A 15,375-nucleotide genomic window follows, 5' to 3' on the forward strand; every position below is an offset into this window, starting at 1 on the left:
TAGTTTGATTTAAGCAGAGAAAATTCTGGAATTCAGAATATACGCTTCACCACAACAACATTGGACAACCCTCACATCGTTTTAGTTCTGAGGCAGAGCAGCAATTCACCACAGTGATCCACAGCTCTACGATCCTAGTGTGACAATTACATGAGCAGACAATTTCTTATAATTTTACAAATTCTCCAATCCACTCAGATATTTCTTTTCTAACATTTCCAGTTTTAAGTATTTTTCAGTAATCCTACCTAACTTCATTTTTCTAAGCTATCGCATATATATTAAATCAGAGTGAAACTATGACTTTTGAAATATGAATTCTACGTAAAAAAAATCCATTAAATCTTGTTTTGATGCCAAAATAATGAAAATAGTAATAAATTACTGGTTTATTATGTACAGTAACTGGCTGTGACCACGTTGATGAACATGTATCGCATGTCTCATGAGTCAATGATTCGACGACAAAAATTTCCAATTTCTAGGATTCGACCAGCATACGATGATACGTCACAAGCTACCGTTCCTATCGTCTGGTAAATCAATTGATTTTAAATAACTGAAACAACGTATTTCTGTATCGTTTACTTACGATTACATAAAGTATGAAATTCACACATGAATTGAGGAACGACGTCCATCCGTAAATGTCGTTAAATACTCGATTAAAAGATGCGCTTCCTCCGATCTTACCGAGGAAACCTGGAAGTTCTAATACAGCGAATACGAAACTCATTGTAAGCGCCATTTTAGTAGCTTTCGTTTGATTTTGAGATGGTGAAATCTTGGTCGCTGACAGAGATATGCGTTTCTTACTTTTGATGCATAAGACAATAATGAGAGCAATGTTTGCCGCGAAAACTAAGATGTTTGAAATGATAACACGGATGATCGGGTCGATGTATTTGTTCATTAAATGATAAATTCGTTTATAAGGAATGGAAGATATGTAATGAACGAATCGAAATTCTTTGTACCCGCGCGACAATTTTACCCTCATTGTAATCGGGTAATAGGCACCTAAAGCCATCGATAATAAACCCGTAATGATAACAAGTGGCTTCAAGCTACGTTTCACATGAAGCGGAAAAATGATAGTAACCAATCTTTCGCATTGAATTATGACGGTCAAATAATTACGAAACACCAGAAATCCCTTCGAAAACATGCTACCCCATATGTTCAAGTACACCGGAGAAATTCGGTAATTAGGAAATTGCATGACAGATTCGCCATACCACGCGTAGTGAATGTAATAACGGACTGAGAACGTGATAAACATTGTTAGCAAAAACATAATGTCGACTAAAGCGAGGTATTTCAGTAAATCGAAACAGCGGTTTTTAGTTTTCAGTTTGTGAAATACAATGATAACCATCACATTGAATACAACGCCAACTAGGACTATCGTAGGTACGATGTATGCTATGCCAATCCATACCATAGAATACGTACTCATTATCGGTTTGTTAGTTTTGTTCATTTCTTTCTCAAAGTATCCGATTCATCTGCAGCTATCTAAGACCAGGGAGCACCTACCAACTTAAACCGAATTTCATAACTGAAACGCCGCGTAGATTCTCATATCCCACAAAATACAGAGCTTATAATTCGTGCATAAAGTCACTATATTTGAGTCGGAGTCAGAGACACTTTATTCAATGTGAACGTCGAATATGATAAACAGTAGGGAAACTACCTGATGAACATTCAAAGCTTTTATGACGAGAACGAAAATATGACACAGAGCAGTTAGATTGCTACGGAAGAACTTCGCACACTCAGAAATTATAGCTTGCGATACTGAGCAGCTGATTATAGTGATACATTTACACATAGAAATATGTACAAGTTTTATTCAAGTCGAAACAAAGTGTGATTCAAACGCTTCATGTTAGTCAGTATATATACACTGCGGCAGAAACGTAGCTGCATTAATTAAATGCCCTTCTCTTCCAAAACTTCAATATCCGTCGTCTGCGAAACTGCGTTATCAATACCGATGACGTCATCACTTCTTGTGCGGACTGGTCGGAAACAGCAAGGAGGCATGGTGAAGCATTCCCTCATTCCCGCGCCCGGGCAACAGCAAATACTGCATCTATCCTCACACATAGGCCTTGTCCACCGGGGTCGACCTTGGATTAATAGATAGCTTATATTATAAAAGACTGTATTGAACATGGATGGCATAACGTATTGAATGATCTTAAAGATATTCAAAATGGACGACATTGACGTATTGAATAGATTAGTTCTATATTGCGTATATAGAAAAAAAGGACGACTAATTCAGTGAATTCACTACATTTATATTGAAAAAGTGCGAAAATACTACCGATTCAAAATGGATGCACGAAACCCACTTATATGTGTATTCCATGTGGCTGAAGCATTGAATAGACCTATGTTCTGGATATCTTTCGTTCGTAACAGCAACCATTTTATGGTCACGATAGGCACTCGACGGTCTTTCATTTCTAAATTAACTTCTGAAAAAGCCGACGCGCTTTCACCAAAGATGACTATTTCAATTGAAATTATTTTAGGAACCGTCTAAAGATGTAAATTTCTATCATTTAAAACGAAATGCAAAAAGAATTGGTACTTTACCTTGAGTTGAGTGAAGCGTGGCCAATAACATTAACAGAGTGAGGGATACGCGTCTTACGGTTCGGTGCTGCTGCATAGTTACGCGAATTTGTCGATTGTTATTGCAAAAAAGCCTTTGACTCGATTATATTATTCTTGATATATGCGCAAAAGTAACAGCGACTACTGACTGTATGAACACATGAACTAAAATGATCTGGCTGATAATGAACTGAAGGAAGTAGTTATTGCTACCAGCAGAATTCTACCAGTAAAGGAGGCCCGTGTGATATAAACAGGGTGCGCGAGTGTAATCTGCCTACGAATTTGTATTAATTGCTGGACGAAATCATATGGTTTGTGATGCAACAATTAGTCAGGAAATGCCGCATCAAAATTATCTATAGCAATTCTGCGTTCCTTCGCAACCATTATCAATTCTGTGTACCGGTATTATTCCGGAACCGGTTTCACAGTGTGAGGAGTTAAGTCTTGCAAAGCATCGTAGAAAGATTTTTGAAGATTTTAACCTATTTAAACTTTGGAATCGAGCGGACGTGGTTTTTCATCATAGGGAATGGGTGTTAAATTCTAGTTTAACAACTTGTCCCATTATTTCTACAAATAGTATGAAAATGCCTAGCACTGTTTTTAACCATCTAGTGCCTCAGCCCTAAAAATGTGTGATATTTCTTATTGACCTATATTTTCTGCATCCTCTTGCTGCATACAACACAAATTCAATATCAGTTTCTAAAATCTGAAAAAAATTGTCTCCATATTTCAATTAACATTACGTGGACATCAGGTTATAAAGAATGGTTCAAAAGCTTCGATTTATGACCACACTTGGCACAAGTATGTACTAAGTGTCAACTTGCGTGGACAACAGGCTTTCCAGCCAGTTGTTTACGATACTTTGATACGTGCATGGCAGCTATTATGTCGAGTATCAGTTTGCTGCGAAAAAAGACGTAAGTTGGTGCTCAGGTAAAGTTACATAATCCGCGTCCGCAGTTCCTATATATAGTAATGATGAGAGATCATACCGCGGTACACCAGTCCCTGACTTGAATCGTTGGCGTTAATCTACATGCTAAGTTACAAACTAGGTCATAGCCAGAAAGCTTCAATGACTATTCTTAATTCGAAAAGTGGAACTTAATTCCACGTTTTCGACAGCAATTTAGTTTCGATTTTTGGCATTCGCATCTGATGCGAAGATACGTCACACGCATCCATTTTCTTCCGGATGAACTTTGCCAGCAAAGGTTGCGAGGTATTTCAGTAAATCGAAGCAGCGGTTTTTATCTTTTTAGACTTTTCGCATTTTAAATATATAAGCTATTCATTTTTCCAAGGTCGACCCGAGTAAAAGGCCTATGTGTGAGGATAGATGCGGTGTTTGCTGTTTTCTGGGTGCGGGAATAAGGGAATGATGACGTCATCGATATTGATCATTCGCATGTTTACGTCAGTAGTTTTGCAAACGACGGATATTGAAGTTCTGGAAGATATGTACATTTAACTAATGCAGCTACGTTTCTGCTGCACTGTCTGTGCGGACTAACAACGCCTTGTTGCGAATTGAGTAAAACGTGTCTATATATTTCCATGAGTAAATGTATCGCTATAATCAGCCGCTCAGTATTGCAAGCCATAACTTCTGAATGCGCGAAGTTTTTTTGGGGTAATCTAACTGCTGTGTGTCATATTTTCGTTCAAATCGTAAAAGCTTTGAATGTTCATCAGGTAGTATGCATACTGTTTATCATATTCGACGTTCACGCGGAATAAAGCTTCTCTGACTCCGACTCAAATATATTCACTTCGTGCACAAATTGTGTATGTGTGAGATAAGAATTTACGAGACCGTTATTACTGAAATTCGGTTCCAGTTGGTAGGTGCTCCCTGGTTTCAGATAGCTGCAGATGAATCGGATTCTCTGAAAACAAAAATGAATAAAACTAACAACCCGAGAAGCCCATATTCTATGGTATGGATTGGCATTGCGTACATCGTACCTACGATAGTCCTAGTCGGTGTTATATTCAACGCGATGGTTATCGTCGTATTTCACAAACTGAAAACTAAAAACCGCTGCTTCGATTTACTGAAATACCTCGCACAAGTCGACATTATGTTTTTGCTGGCAACGTTTATCACGTTCTCAGTTCGTTATTACATCCACTATGCGTGGTATGGCGAATCTATCATGAAATTTCCTAATTACCGAATTTCTCCGGTGTACTTAAATATATGGGGAAGTATGTTTTCTAAAGGATTTCTGGTGTTTCGCAATTATTTGACCGTCATAATTCAATGCGAAAGATTGGTAACTATCATTTTTCCGCTCCGCGTAAAACGTAGCTTGAAGCCACTTGTAATCTTAACGGGTTTATTATCGATGGCTTTAGGTGCTTACTACCCGATTTCAATGAGGGTAAAATTGTCGCGCGGATATAAACAATTTCGGTTTGTTCATTACGTTACTTTCATTCCGTATAAACAAATTCATAATACAATGAACAAATACATCGACCCGATCATCCGTGTTTTTATCTCAAACATTTTAGTTTTCGTTGCAAACATAGCTCTCATTATTGTTTTATGCGTCAGGAGTGAGCAACGCAAAACTCTGTCAGCGACCAAGATTTCATCGTCTCAAAATCAAACGAAAGCCACTAAAATGGCGCTTACAATGAGTTTCGTATTCGCCATTTTAGAATTTCCGGGATTCCTCGGTAAGTTCGGAAGAGGTACATCTTTTAGTAGATTATTTAATGACATTTACGGATGGACATCGATTCTCAATTCATGTGTGAATTTCATACTTTATGTAATCGTAAGTAAACAATACAGAAATACGTTGTTTCAGTTATTTAAAATCAATTGATTTACCAGACGATAGGAACGGTAGCTTGTGACGTATCATCGTATGCTGTTCGAATCCTAGAAATTGGAAATTTTTGTCATTGAGTCATTGACTCCCGAGACTATACATGCTATACATGTTCATCATCGTGGTCACAGCCAACTGTTACTTTACATAGTTAACCAGTAATTTATCACTTTTTCTATTATTTACACGTCAAAACAAGATACTTTCACTTAAAAGATTTGATAGATTTTGAAATTCATATTTCAAAAGCAATAGTTTCACTTAGATTCAATTTCAATATATATGCTTTAGCTAAGAAAAATGAAGTTAGGTATAGGAATACTGAAAATCGTCGATATCAAAATTGGAAATCTAAGAAAAGAAAAATCTGTGGATTGGAGAATTTGAGAAATTATTTGAAATTGTAAGCTCATGTAGTTGTCACACTAGGAGCTTCGTGGATCACAGTGGTGAACTGCTGATCTGCCTTCGAACTCAAACGATATGAGGATTTCTCAAGTTGTTGTGGTATAAATTGAAGTACTAATACATCACAGACATCTCTCTACATCCAATCAATGTATATCAATGTATACAAACTTTACGGAAACGGTTTATACGGCGTCAAAAACTATGATACTTTGCGTAACGTCTTAAACGGAACCTTGCAAAGTCTATTGTGGGATCAACTGGACAATGACATCGTCACGCAAAATTAATACATGTTACGAACCGACGGAAAATGTGCGCAATCTTGTCGAAAAATAACAGTGACGAATGTGGTTAGAAAATCACGAATGTATTCAACTACGTTATTGCTTACAAGGGCTCAGATGATCTTAATTGTTTCCTTCGGGATGTTCATTTTCGGTGTCATGGCGGTCAGGTTTCGGTTCCTTTGTAGCAGACAAAATGTATATTTTCGTCACAGCTGACGTCGGAGATGCGGTTGATCGCTGATTCGTCACCTCCGACGAGTAAAGCCACGCATGCGCCGTCATCAGGTTTTCCAAAGGCCCAGTTCAGGTATTCCACCTGAAATTTGAAGAAAATGAAAAATGATCAATTATTGGTTATTGAAACCGAAAGATCGGATTTCAGGTTGAACTCACGTCCCAGGTGTAACCTCCGTTAGGTTTCGACTCGTGGGAACCAATCCAAACATCGCACGACGACAGCGCTGAAATTTTGAAATGATGTTTGATTGTGAGCAGGTTAAAAATGAATGAAATAAATTCAGTCCCGTAGCAATATATAATGATTTACTTTTCATGCATTCATTTTACAAAATTAATCGAAAAAATGCTGCAAAACAGCGACGGGTTTCTGCTTTGCTGCATCATTCATATATAAACCTTAAAAGTTATTGCAAAACCCTACTATTACTTTCGATATGAAAAGGGAACTATGAGACTATTGAATAAAAGTGAACTTCAATGTCGGATTCAAACCAAGAACTTATACGAATGAAGACAGCTCTCAAATAATATAGAAAACAAAGTAAATTGAGTACGGAGAGATTTTAATTCTGCAAAGAGTAATCCTATGCTATGTTCATTGTATAAAAAGCCTACCTTTAACGGCGGTGTTTTCTGCCGGTGTAGTAATATGCACGAGACCGGTTCCTCCTAAGTGACGACATTTCTTAGAGGCAGACGACCACGACAGCAAATCGTGAATCACTAGATGTCCTTTATTACCGAATCGACTCCACGAACTGTCAGAACAAAGCGAACCTATGGATTCAAATATTTACGACTTAAAAACCTCGTGTATATCATAGACGATATTGTGCTTTTATATGGGAAAAAGAAGTGAATTTATTTGATTTAGGTAGATGGCGCTATTAGGTTGATTGTACCCTGGCATTGGCAGACGGCTTTGAGTTTAACGATGCAGTCCTCAGTGTTCCATAAACCGTCGCTGTGTTGGAGAAATGCGCATTCGGCATTATTCGGATCAGCTCCGGGTTTATTCGGCATCCAGTTTGTGTATTGCAGCTATAATAGAATGCCATACGAGATATTGGGCGAATGTAATGTTTCCAGATGAAGCTAGTATCGATATATTACGTGACACGGTGGCACACATTTCGATCATTGAAGCCTGAACGAAATTAGGATAAGTTACTACAACCTTATGATGCCCTCTTAATGCCTGGGAATTTCCATGGGTAAGTGAAATTGTGATATGGTTTTTAATGACAGCCTTTTCGATTTCAACTTCAATGGCTATGTAAAACCCCATGACTATTTTTTCGATAAACTATAAAAGTGAGCCGATACTTCGCTATGTCAACAGATGGTGCATTGGTATTACATTGGACGAACCCTACTTTCGGTATGTATCATCGTAGTTCCATCTATTGACGATAGATGGCGATTACCCCTATATTTTACCTTTGATGTGTAGCTACCGTCGTCATTCCGTTTCACTCCAATTAGTGCCTTATAAATAGACCCACGTTTAAGTTCATCTAGAATTAAGATTTAACTTTTGATTTTTTTTTTTCGAAAGCCAACTTCGATATGGTTCATTCATTATAGGATGACTGGAGTTTTCCAAAATTTCTACTCTTTACTTCAGCTCATTCAAACACCTGCTGTGATTGGCGTGAAAACAAAAATACGTCATCAGTAGAGTTATGGAAGCCTCCATCTTTTTTTCGTGTAAACTCACTAGCAACAATAAGAGATTCCGCCTTGTCAGTCAATACAGCGGGCCACGCCCCCAAACGCGCGCAAACATTGCCGACCAAACTCCCTAAAGTGGCTACCGTCGAAATGATGTAACAATGATTTCCGCCGCCATGTATCCATCCGCTACTGCACGGACCTACAAGTAAACGCACTATTTTGTTAAAAACTAACCCCAAAACTATAACAAAAAAGAAGATGGCGCATACACACGCAAAAATACCGATGCACTGAAAAATTGTTACCAGTTTGACAACGATTTCCCGTATATCCCTCAGGACATACGCAGTATACATTATAACCGGAAATAGCCGTACACGAGCCACCGTTTAGACAAGGATTCACGCTGCATGGGCCACCTGTCGGCAAAATAGAGAACGAATTTAGTCTAGTTCAAGAGTTTCAATTAACGAACGATCTAAGACGAAATTTTCTATTTGCAACCTGACATTGTATCTTAATCTCACAGGAAACGAAAATCATTAGTAAAATGATTAGGCAGTAATAACTGACGGATATACAAAAAGCCTACCGCGTTCACAGTTCTGTCCATGGTAGTTGTTCTCACAAACACATGTATGGCCACCACCAAAATCAATCAATTTACACGTGCCCCGGCTGGAGCACGTGATTCCCGAACAAAGACCTATCCGTGTGGTAGAGAAAAACGAGTCACACAATCAGGGGTTTCTTGGAAAGAAAAAGTGAACCGTTTAAAAAGATAAGCGTCGTACTTACTGTTTTCGCAATACGTGCCGGATGTTCCTGTCATGCACATACACGAGGGAACGTACGTGCCCGTCGATGTCTCCATAACCGTACATGATCCGAAATTCTTACACGGGCTGCATACGCACTGAGCTGTATAGAATCATCAGAAAGATTTGGGTGAAATCGATTGGTTCGTCACGGTAAACGCATTTTGCAAAAGGATATACCTCGATTCATCCCTATTTTCGTATTTAGGCGGCCACTTGGATCACGAACGATTATGATCTGTATGCGAGACTTAAACAGAATCGATGTTGCGCAAGTCTCTCGTCGATTGTTCAAGATCCAAGATGGCTGTTAAAAAAGACTTACGTACTAGCACATAGGACCCAGTTCCACAGTCTGAGTTTTCTGAGATTGTACTCAAGAGTTAAACTCAATGAAAATGAACTGACTTTACCCACTGACAGTTAACTCTAATTCACAGTTTTGGTGCTGGATTCTGGTCACTTACATTTTACTTGAACTGCTATTCCGTTATTGCCGTTAACACGTGCCGTTGCAACAGCAATGGCGTCGAACATCCGGCAGGTGGTGCTGTCTGCCACATACTCGTATCCCAAACACGAATGGTCGGCAAAACAACTATTTTCACATAGCATCGATTCAAGAAACTGTTCAGAGGCGAAAACCCTAGCATCATACTTCAAATATACAGTACCAAATTTAGCCGCTAGGAAAGGAAACAAATATAAAACAGAGGAGACAAATATCAAAATCGAAGATATATTTCAATCTAGGCCCAAATTGTAACCTCCATGGCTGCATCCTAAATCCCATACACAAACATGCCCTGAAAAGCCACTAGAATAGTTCTAGATTATCGGAATTTTCTGGGGAGGGGCCCTGTATAGTTGCCGGTCTGCACCCCTCCTTGAAGAAACCCTAGATCCGCCTGTTTGGGCATACGTCTTTTTGGAAGACGGAAGGTAATTTGATGATGCCGTTACGCTCGCGTATACGGCATAAATGGCATTAGACTCACGAGTATCGAGATGTACATTGATTGTTAACACCGAAACAATGATAAACGTCACGCCGAACGCTAACAGGCTTGTCCTCAACATTATCTTAAAAACCAAAAAAGTACATTGCAAATTTTAGAAAGATTTACAAAGGGAATTTAGTTTGAAGGACAATATAAATACGTACCTTTATCAGCAATATTTTGAATGGATAAACTTGTTCCGTCTATCAAACCAACATTTCCAACTACTCCAAATTCCACGCGTAAATTCTTCTTCGTTTTTAATGATGAACACCAGCTGGACCGGAAGTCATACATCCAACCTGGTGCATACTTAATGTCTGTATATATATATTCACATCACATATATATTACATCACATATATATCTAACTGAAAGATGGTGTCTCCCACTTGAGAAATTACCGCTAAGGCCCACATTGTTTTGAACCAGGTCCTAGAAAATTGGCACTGGATCCAATTCAATCTACTGTTCAAAGCGTTTAATTGAACTGACCCAGTTTACATTTGCCTTAATCTTATTCAACGCTGAGTCTCAGTTCCACAATTATTGTAGATCTTATTTTTCTATGGGTCCAGTTCCACAGTTGTCTGGCTTTCATTTGACACCGGACCCATTTCTACAGTTAAGTGGATTTGAGTTTTTCTGAACCCAGTTCTGCAGTTGTGTGGCTTTAATTTGACTCTGGGTCCAGATCCATAGTTGTGTGGGTTTCATTCGACTCTGGAGCGCTAGTTCCACGGTTGTGTGGGTTTGATGTGACTCTGAACCCAGTTCTACATTTGCGTTGGTTGAATGAGTCTCTGAAACCCGTTGCACAATTGTGTGGGTTCAATTTGACTCATTCATCCAGCCAGCTCCACCATTGTTTGGTATTTTGGATTACGTTGTCGTAAGACCAGAACATTACAATTGACACATTAAATTCATCTGTTGTACTTTTTAATCGCAATTGATTGTGTACAGAATATCGTGTAGTTGTTTATGTCGCTTATGTGCCAGGGTATCCTACGAAACCCATTAAATCAAAGTCCACAGTTTGACTTGCATAAGAATGCGGATGATAAACAATGATTTGACCACCTAAAGCAAAAAACCATTTCATTATCATTTGACCTGATGAAATTGAAATTACTTTTTAGTCAAAGATCAATCAATTGCGTTGGTAGGTACCGAGGGACTGAGTAGTATAATCTATTTCTAAAACAAGTTCCATTATTCCCATCGAGAAGAATCCGTTGTCGACAATAAATAATACAGAAAATCATATAATATCAACGATCAATAAAGTTATTTTAGGTTTGAACATTTATTAATGAATTGAATTGACCGGCAACCAGTCTAGTCCCGATATATTGATGATGTAGCGCGCATCTTACCAAAATGATTATCAAAATCTTATCAAAATGAATAAAGGGTTCTGATATATATTTAATAACAAAATTAACCTCAAAATTCAAAATTGGGATTGTTATTTCGAAACGCCAATATTGATTACTTTGTGCACATCGACTCACACAGAACCATACCAGAATAAGAATGCATACCAGATAAAAATGTACACAATCATTATTTTTACGGTTTTTACGGCGTCAAAATACTCCGATTCTTTACGTAACGTTTCAATAGGAACCTCGCAAATAATTTCAAAGCCTATTGTGGGATCAAGTGGACAATGACACGGTCACGCAAAACTAATACATGTATACGAACCAACGAGAAATGTGCGCAATTGTTTCGAAAAATTAACAGTTACGACTATGGCTAGGAAACAATAAGGAAGTGACGAATGTATTCAACTATTTTATTGCTTATATGTGCTCTAAGTATCAAAATTGCTTATGACAGTCCTTCGGTTCCTTTATAGCAGACAAATTGTATATTTTCGTCACAGGTGACGTCAGAGATGCGGTTTATCGCTGATTGGCCACTTCCAACGAGTAAAGCCACGCATGCGTCGTCACCAGGTTTCCCAGTGGCCCAATTCAGGAATTCGACCTGAAATTTGTAGAAAATAAAGAATTATCAAGAAGTATGATAAATGAAACCGACGGATCGGATTTCAGGTTGAACTCACGTCCCAGGTGTAACCTCCGTTAGGTTTCGACTCGTGGAAACCAATCCAAACATCGGACGACGACAACGCTGAAATATTTTTTGAAATAATTTTTTTTCTGAACCAAGGCAGATGCGCAACTGTATAGGTTTAATATGAATGAAAAAAATCAGTCCCGTAGCTATGTGATCATTTTCTTCTCATGTATAAATTTTACACACTTGGAAAAAGGCATTGATTAAAAGATGGCCGCAAGGCAGCGATAACGGGTTTTCTGCTTTACAGCATCATTGATATGCAAAGCTTTGGAAGTTATTAGGAATAGAATAGAAATTAAACAAAGTTTTTTGTCGAGGTTTCAAAGAACCTGATAGAACTGGTACATTTACTTCAATGACTCATATCAAAATAAAACCGTACAAATTACTTTTGATATGAACAGGCACTATGAGACCATTGAATAAAAGGTAACTTGAATTGACGTGTACCGGATTCACAAACCCAAAGCTTATAAAGATGAATTCAGCCCTCGAATCAGAAGAAATATGAAGTAAAATCTGAATAAGGATAATGTTGATTCTGCCAAGAGAAATCCTATTACATTGTATAAAAAGCCTACCTTTAACGGCGGTGTTTTCTGCCGGTGTAGTTATATGCACGAGTCCGGTTCCTCCTAACTGACGACATCTCTTAGAGGCAGACGACCACGACAGCAAATCGTGAATCACTCGATGTCCTTTATTACCGAATCGACTCCACGAACCGTCAGAACAAAGCGAACCTATTGATTTAAAAATTAACAACTTAAATACCTCGTGTATATCATAGACGATATTGTGCTTTTTAGGATTTCAATTGAATTGGGTAGATGGCGCTGAATTGATTGTGTACCCTGGCATTGGCAGACGGCTTTGTGTATAAGGTTGCAGTCCTTAGTGTTCCATAAACCGTCGCTGTGTTTAAGTAATGCGCATTCGTTTTTATTGGCATCAGTTCCGGGTTTATTCGGCATCCAGTTTGTGTATTGCAGCTATAAAAGAAACACCAGAAAATACCAGACGAGAGATATGGCGAATGCAATGTTTCCAGGTGGAGCCAGTATCGACATACGAAAGACGGCGGCACAAATTTCTCTCTGAAGTTAGGATTAGTTACTATAACGATGGCCTATTGATACCTTCATGATGTTTGAGGATTTTAATGGTTCAGGGTGTTTAAGGTTGTGATATGACGGCCTTCTCATTTTCGATAAACATATGAGCTAATATACATTTCGCTTTGTCAACAGATGGTGCATTAACATTAGATTAGATGAGCCTTACTGCCGGTATGCGTCATCGTACGTAGTTCCACCTATTGACGATAAATGGCGATTACTCGTATAGTTTACCTTTGATGTGTAGCTGCCGTCGCCATTCCGTTTCACCCCAATTAGTGCCTTGTCAATAGACTCACGTTTAAGTTCATCTAAAATTAAGAGGTAATATTTTATTTTTTCGGAAGCCTACTAACATGGTTCCTTCATCGAGATGACTGGAATTTTCCAACATTTCTTCTCTTCGTTTCAACTTATTCAAACACGAGAACAAAATACGTCGGTAGAGTTATGGAGGTCTCCATCTTTTTTTTCGGGTAAACTCACTAGCAATAACAAGAGATTCTGCCTTGTCAGTAAATACAGCGGGCCACGCTTCGAAATGCGCGCAAACATTGCCGACCAAACTCGGTAAAGTGGCTACCGTCGAAATGATGTAACAATGATTTCCGCCGCCATGTATCCATCCATTACTGCACGGACCTACAAATGAACGCACTTATTTTGTTAATCTGAAAATGGACTCCGAAAGTGTGGCGCATACACATGCAAAACTAACGAAGCACAGACAAATATTTTACCAGTTTGACAACGACTTCCCGTGTGTCCCGCAGCGCATGCGCAATGTATATTATTACCGGAAGTAACCGTACACGAGCCACCGTTTTGACAAGGATTCACGCTACACGGGCCACCTGTCGGCAAAATAGAGAACGAATTAGTCCGGTTCATAAGTTGAATTAACGAACGATGTAACGTCTTCACATTTTCTAATTACAACAACTATCTTAATTTAGTAGGAAAGTTGGTCTTAATTATCCTTTTTTCCGTCATTTAGGGATTAATGAAGGAAATATAAAAAGCCTACCATGTTCACAGCTCGGTCCATAGTAGTTGTTCTCACAAACACAAGTATGGCCACCACCAAAATCAGTCAGTTTACACGTGCCGTGATTAGAGCACGTGATTCCCGAACAAAGACCTATCAGTGTGGTAGAGAAAAACACGTGATTCAGGAGTTTCTCGGAAAACAGAGTACATAAAACAGAGTTTACAAAGATGAGCGGCGTACTTACTGTTTTCGCAATACGTGCCGGAGGTTCCTGTCATGCACATACACGAGGGAATATGCGCTCCCATTAACGTCACTATGACCGTACACGATCCAAAATTCTTACACGGGCTGTTTACGCACTGAGCTGTATAGAATTATCACGGAGATTGTACGTTAATTCAGAAAAATGGGTCAATTTGGTCGGTTCGTTGCGGTTAAAGATTTTCAGGTGCATTTACGTAAGGATTTTTTATCTGTTTGTTTTCGTATATAGGCGGCTATCTTGGATCTCGAACGAATTTGATCATCACGCGAGACTTAGAAAAAATCTATGTTGCGCAAGTCTCGCATCCATTGCTCAGAATCCATAAAGGCTTTAAAAAAAAATCTTACCAGCACAAAGAACCCAGTTCCACGGTTCAGAGTTGAGATTTGACTCAAGAATTAAAAAAAACTCAATGAAAATGAACTGACTTTACTCACAGTTAACTCTAACTCTCCGTTTTGGTGCTGGATTCTGGTCACTTACATTTTACTTGCACTGCTATTCCATTATTGCCGGAAGCACGTGCTGTTGCAATAGAAACGGCGTCAAACATCCGGCAGGTGGTGCTGGCTGGAACATATTGGTATCCCATACACGACTGGTCGGTATAACAACTACTTTCACATAGCATTGAGTCGAAAAACTGTTCAGACGCGAAAACCCTAGCATCAGACTTCAAATATACAGTACCGAATCTGACCGCTAGGAAGAAAACAAAAAGAAGACATATCTAAACTAAATCTGTCGATTGCTCAGAATCTAGGACACATGATGGATTGTGGCCAAATTTCAACCTCTTCTTCCTAAGATCCTCTACACCATGTATAAAAAGTGGTCTGAGTGTCATTGGTGATTTAGGGAACGAAATGCATGAGATTGGCAAAGAAAATATATAGGCAGGAAATCGATGTAGCTAAACGATATCATAGGAACATTTTTTGGAGCAGCCGTATCTTCTCTTGAAGACGGACGAGG

At 38.7% G+C, this 15,375-nt stretch overlaps 2 protein-coding genes across 8 annotated transcripts in view; both read right to left on the reverse strand.

Annotated features, from left to right (window-relative positions):
* LOC141910059 (uncharacterized) overlaps positions 1–9,414 on the reverse strand; it is a 42,713-nt gene extending 33,299 nt beyond the window's left edge. For 4 of the 7 annotated variants that reach the window (XM_074800767.1, XM_074800768.1, XM_074800770.1 and 1 more), the window contains exons 1-10: positions 9,109–9,371; positions 8,909–9,031; positions 8,703–8,816; positions 8,416–8,529; positions 8,154–8,309; positions 7,874–7,950; positions 7,336–7,474; positions 7,049–7,210; positions 6,587–6,654; positions 6,298–6,509 (exon numbers count right to left, since the gene is read on the reverse strand). In XM_074800767.1, coding sequence (XP_074656868.1) covers positions 6,357–6,509; positions 6,587–6,654; positions 7,049–7,210; positions 7,336–7,474; positions 7,874–7,950; positions 8,154–8,309; positions 8,416–8,529; positions 8,703–8,816; positions 8,909–9,031; positions 9,109–9,118 — 1,116 coding nt within the window. In that variant the 5' untranslated portion in view covers positions 9,119–9,371 and the 3' untranslated portion in view covers positions 6,298–6,356. Of the gene's footprint in view, positions 1–6,297; positions 6,510–6,586; positions 6,655–7,048; positions 7,211–7,335; positions 7,475–7,873; positions 7,951–8,153; positions 8,310–8,415; positions 8,530–8,702; positions 8,817–8,908; positions 9,032–9,108; positions 9,372–9,395 lie in introns of those variants that run through there. The other 3 variants (XM_074800766.1, XM_074800765.1, XM_074800771.1) reach the window with 3 other exon arrangements.
* A 2,101-nt stretch (positions 9,415–11,515) lies between these two features.
* LOC141910111 (sperm receptor for egg jelly-like) lies at positions 11,516–15,037 on the reverse strand. Its single transcript, XM_074800826.1, has 10 exons — positions 14,884–15,037; positions 14,377–14,499; positions 14,169–14,282; positions 13,882–13,995; positions 13,628–13,783; positions 13,376–13,452; positions 12,877–13,015; positions 12,605–12,766; positions 12,007–12,074; positions 11,516–11,927 (listed from the first exon to the last, which is right to left on the reverse strand). The coding sequence occupies exons 1-10, from the start codon at positions 15,029–15,031 to the stop codon at positions 11,769–11,771; spliced, it is 1,260 nt and encodes a 419-aa protein (XP_074656927.1). The 5' UTR covers positions 15,032–15,037; the 3' UTR covers positions 11,516–11,768.
* Between the last annotated feature and the right edge of the window lie 338 nt (positions 15,038–15,375).

The sequence above is a fragment of the Tubulanus polymorphus genome, chromosome 8 (assembly GCF_964204645.1).
Source record: "Tubulanus polymorphus chromosome 8, tnTubPoly1.2, whole genome shotgun sequence".
Taxonomy (NCBI): Eukaryota; Metazoa; Nemertea; class Palaeonemertea; order Tubulaniformes; family Tubulanidae; genus Tubulanus; species Tubulanus polymorphus.

What these genes read in the sequence shown, in the direction of transcription:
- LOC141910111 (XM_074800826.1), bottom strand. Translation starts at nt 15,031, where the DNA reads ATGCTATGTGAAAGTAGTTGTTATACCGACCAGTCGTGTATGGGATAC. An exon ending in GGGAAGTCGTTGTCAAACTG is followed by an intron (nt 13,784 to 13,881) that starts GTAAAATATTTG and finishes GTTCATTTGTAG; the next exon opens with GTCCGTGCAGTAATGGATGG. An exon ending in ACGGAGGTTACACCTGGGAC is followed by an intron (nt 11,928 to 12,006) that starts GTGAGTTCAACC and finishes TACAAATTTCAG; the next exon opens with GTCGAATTCCTGAATTGGGC.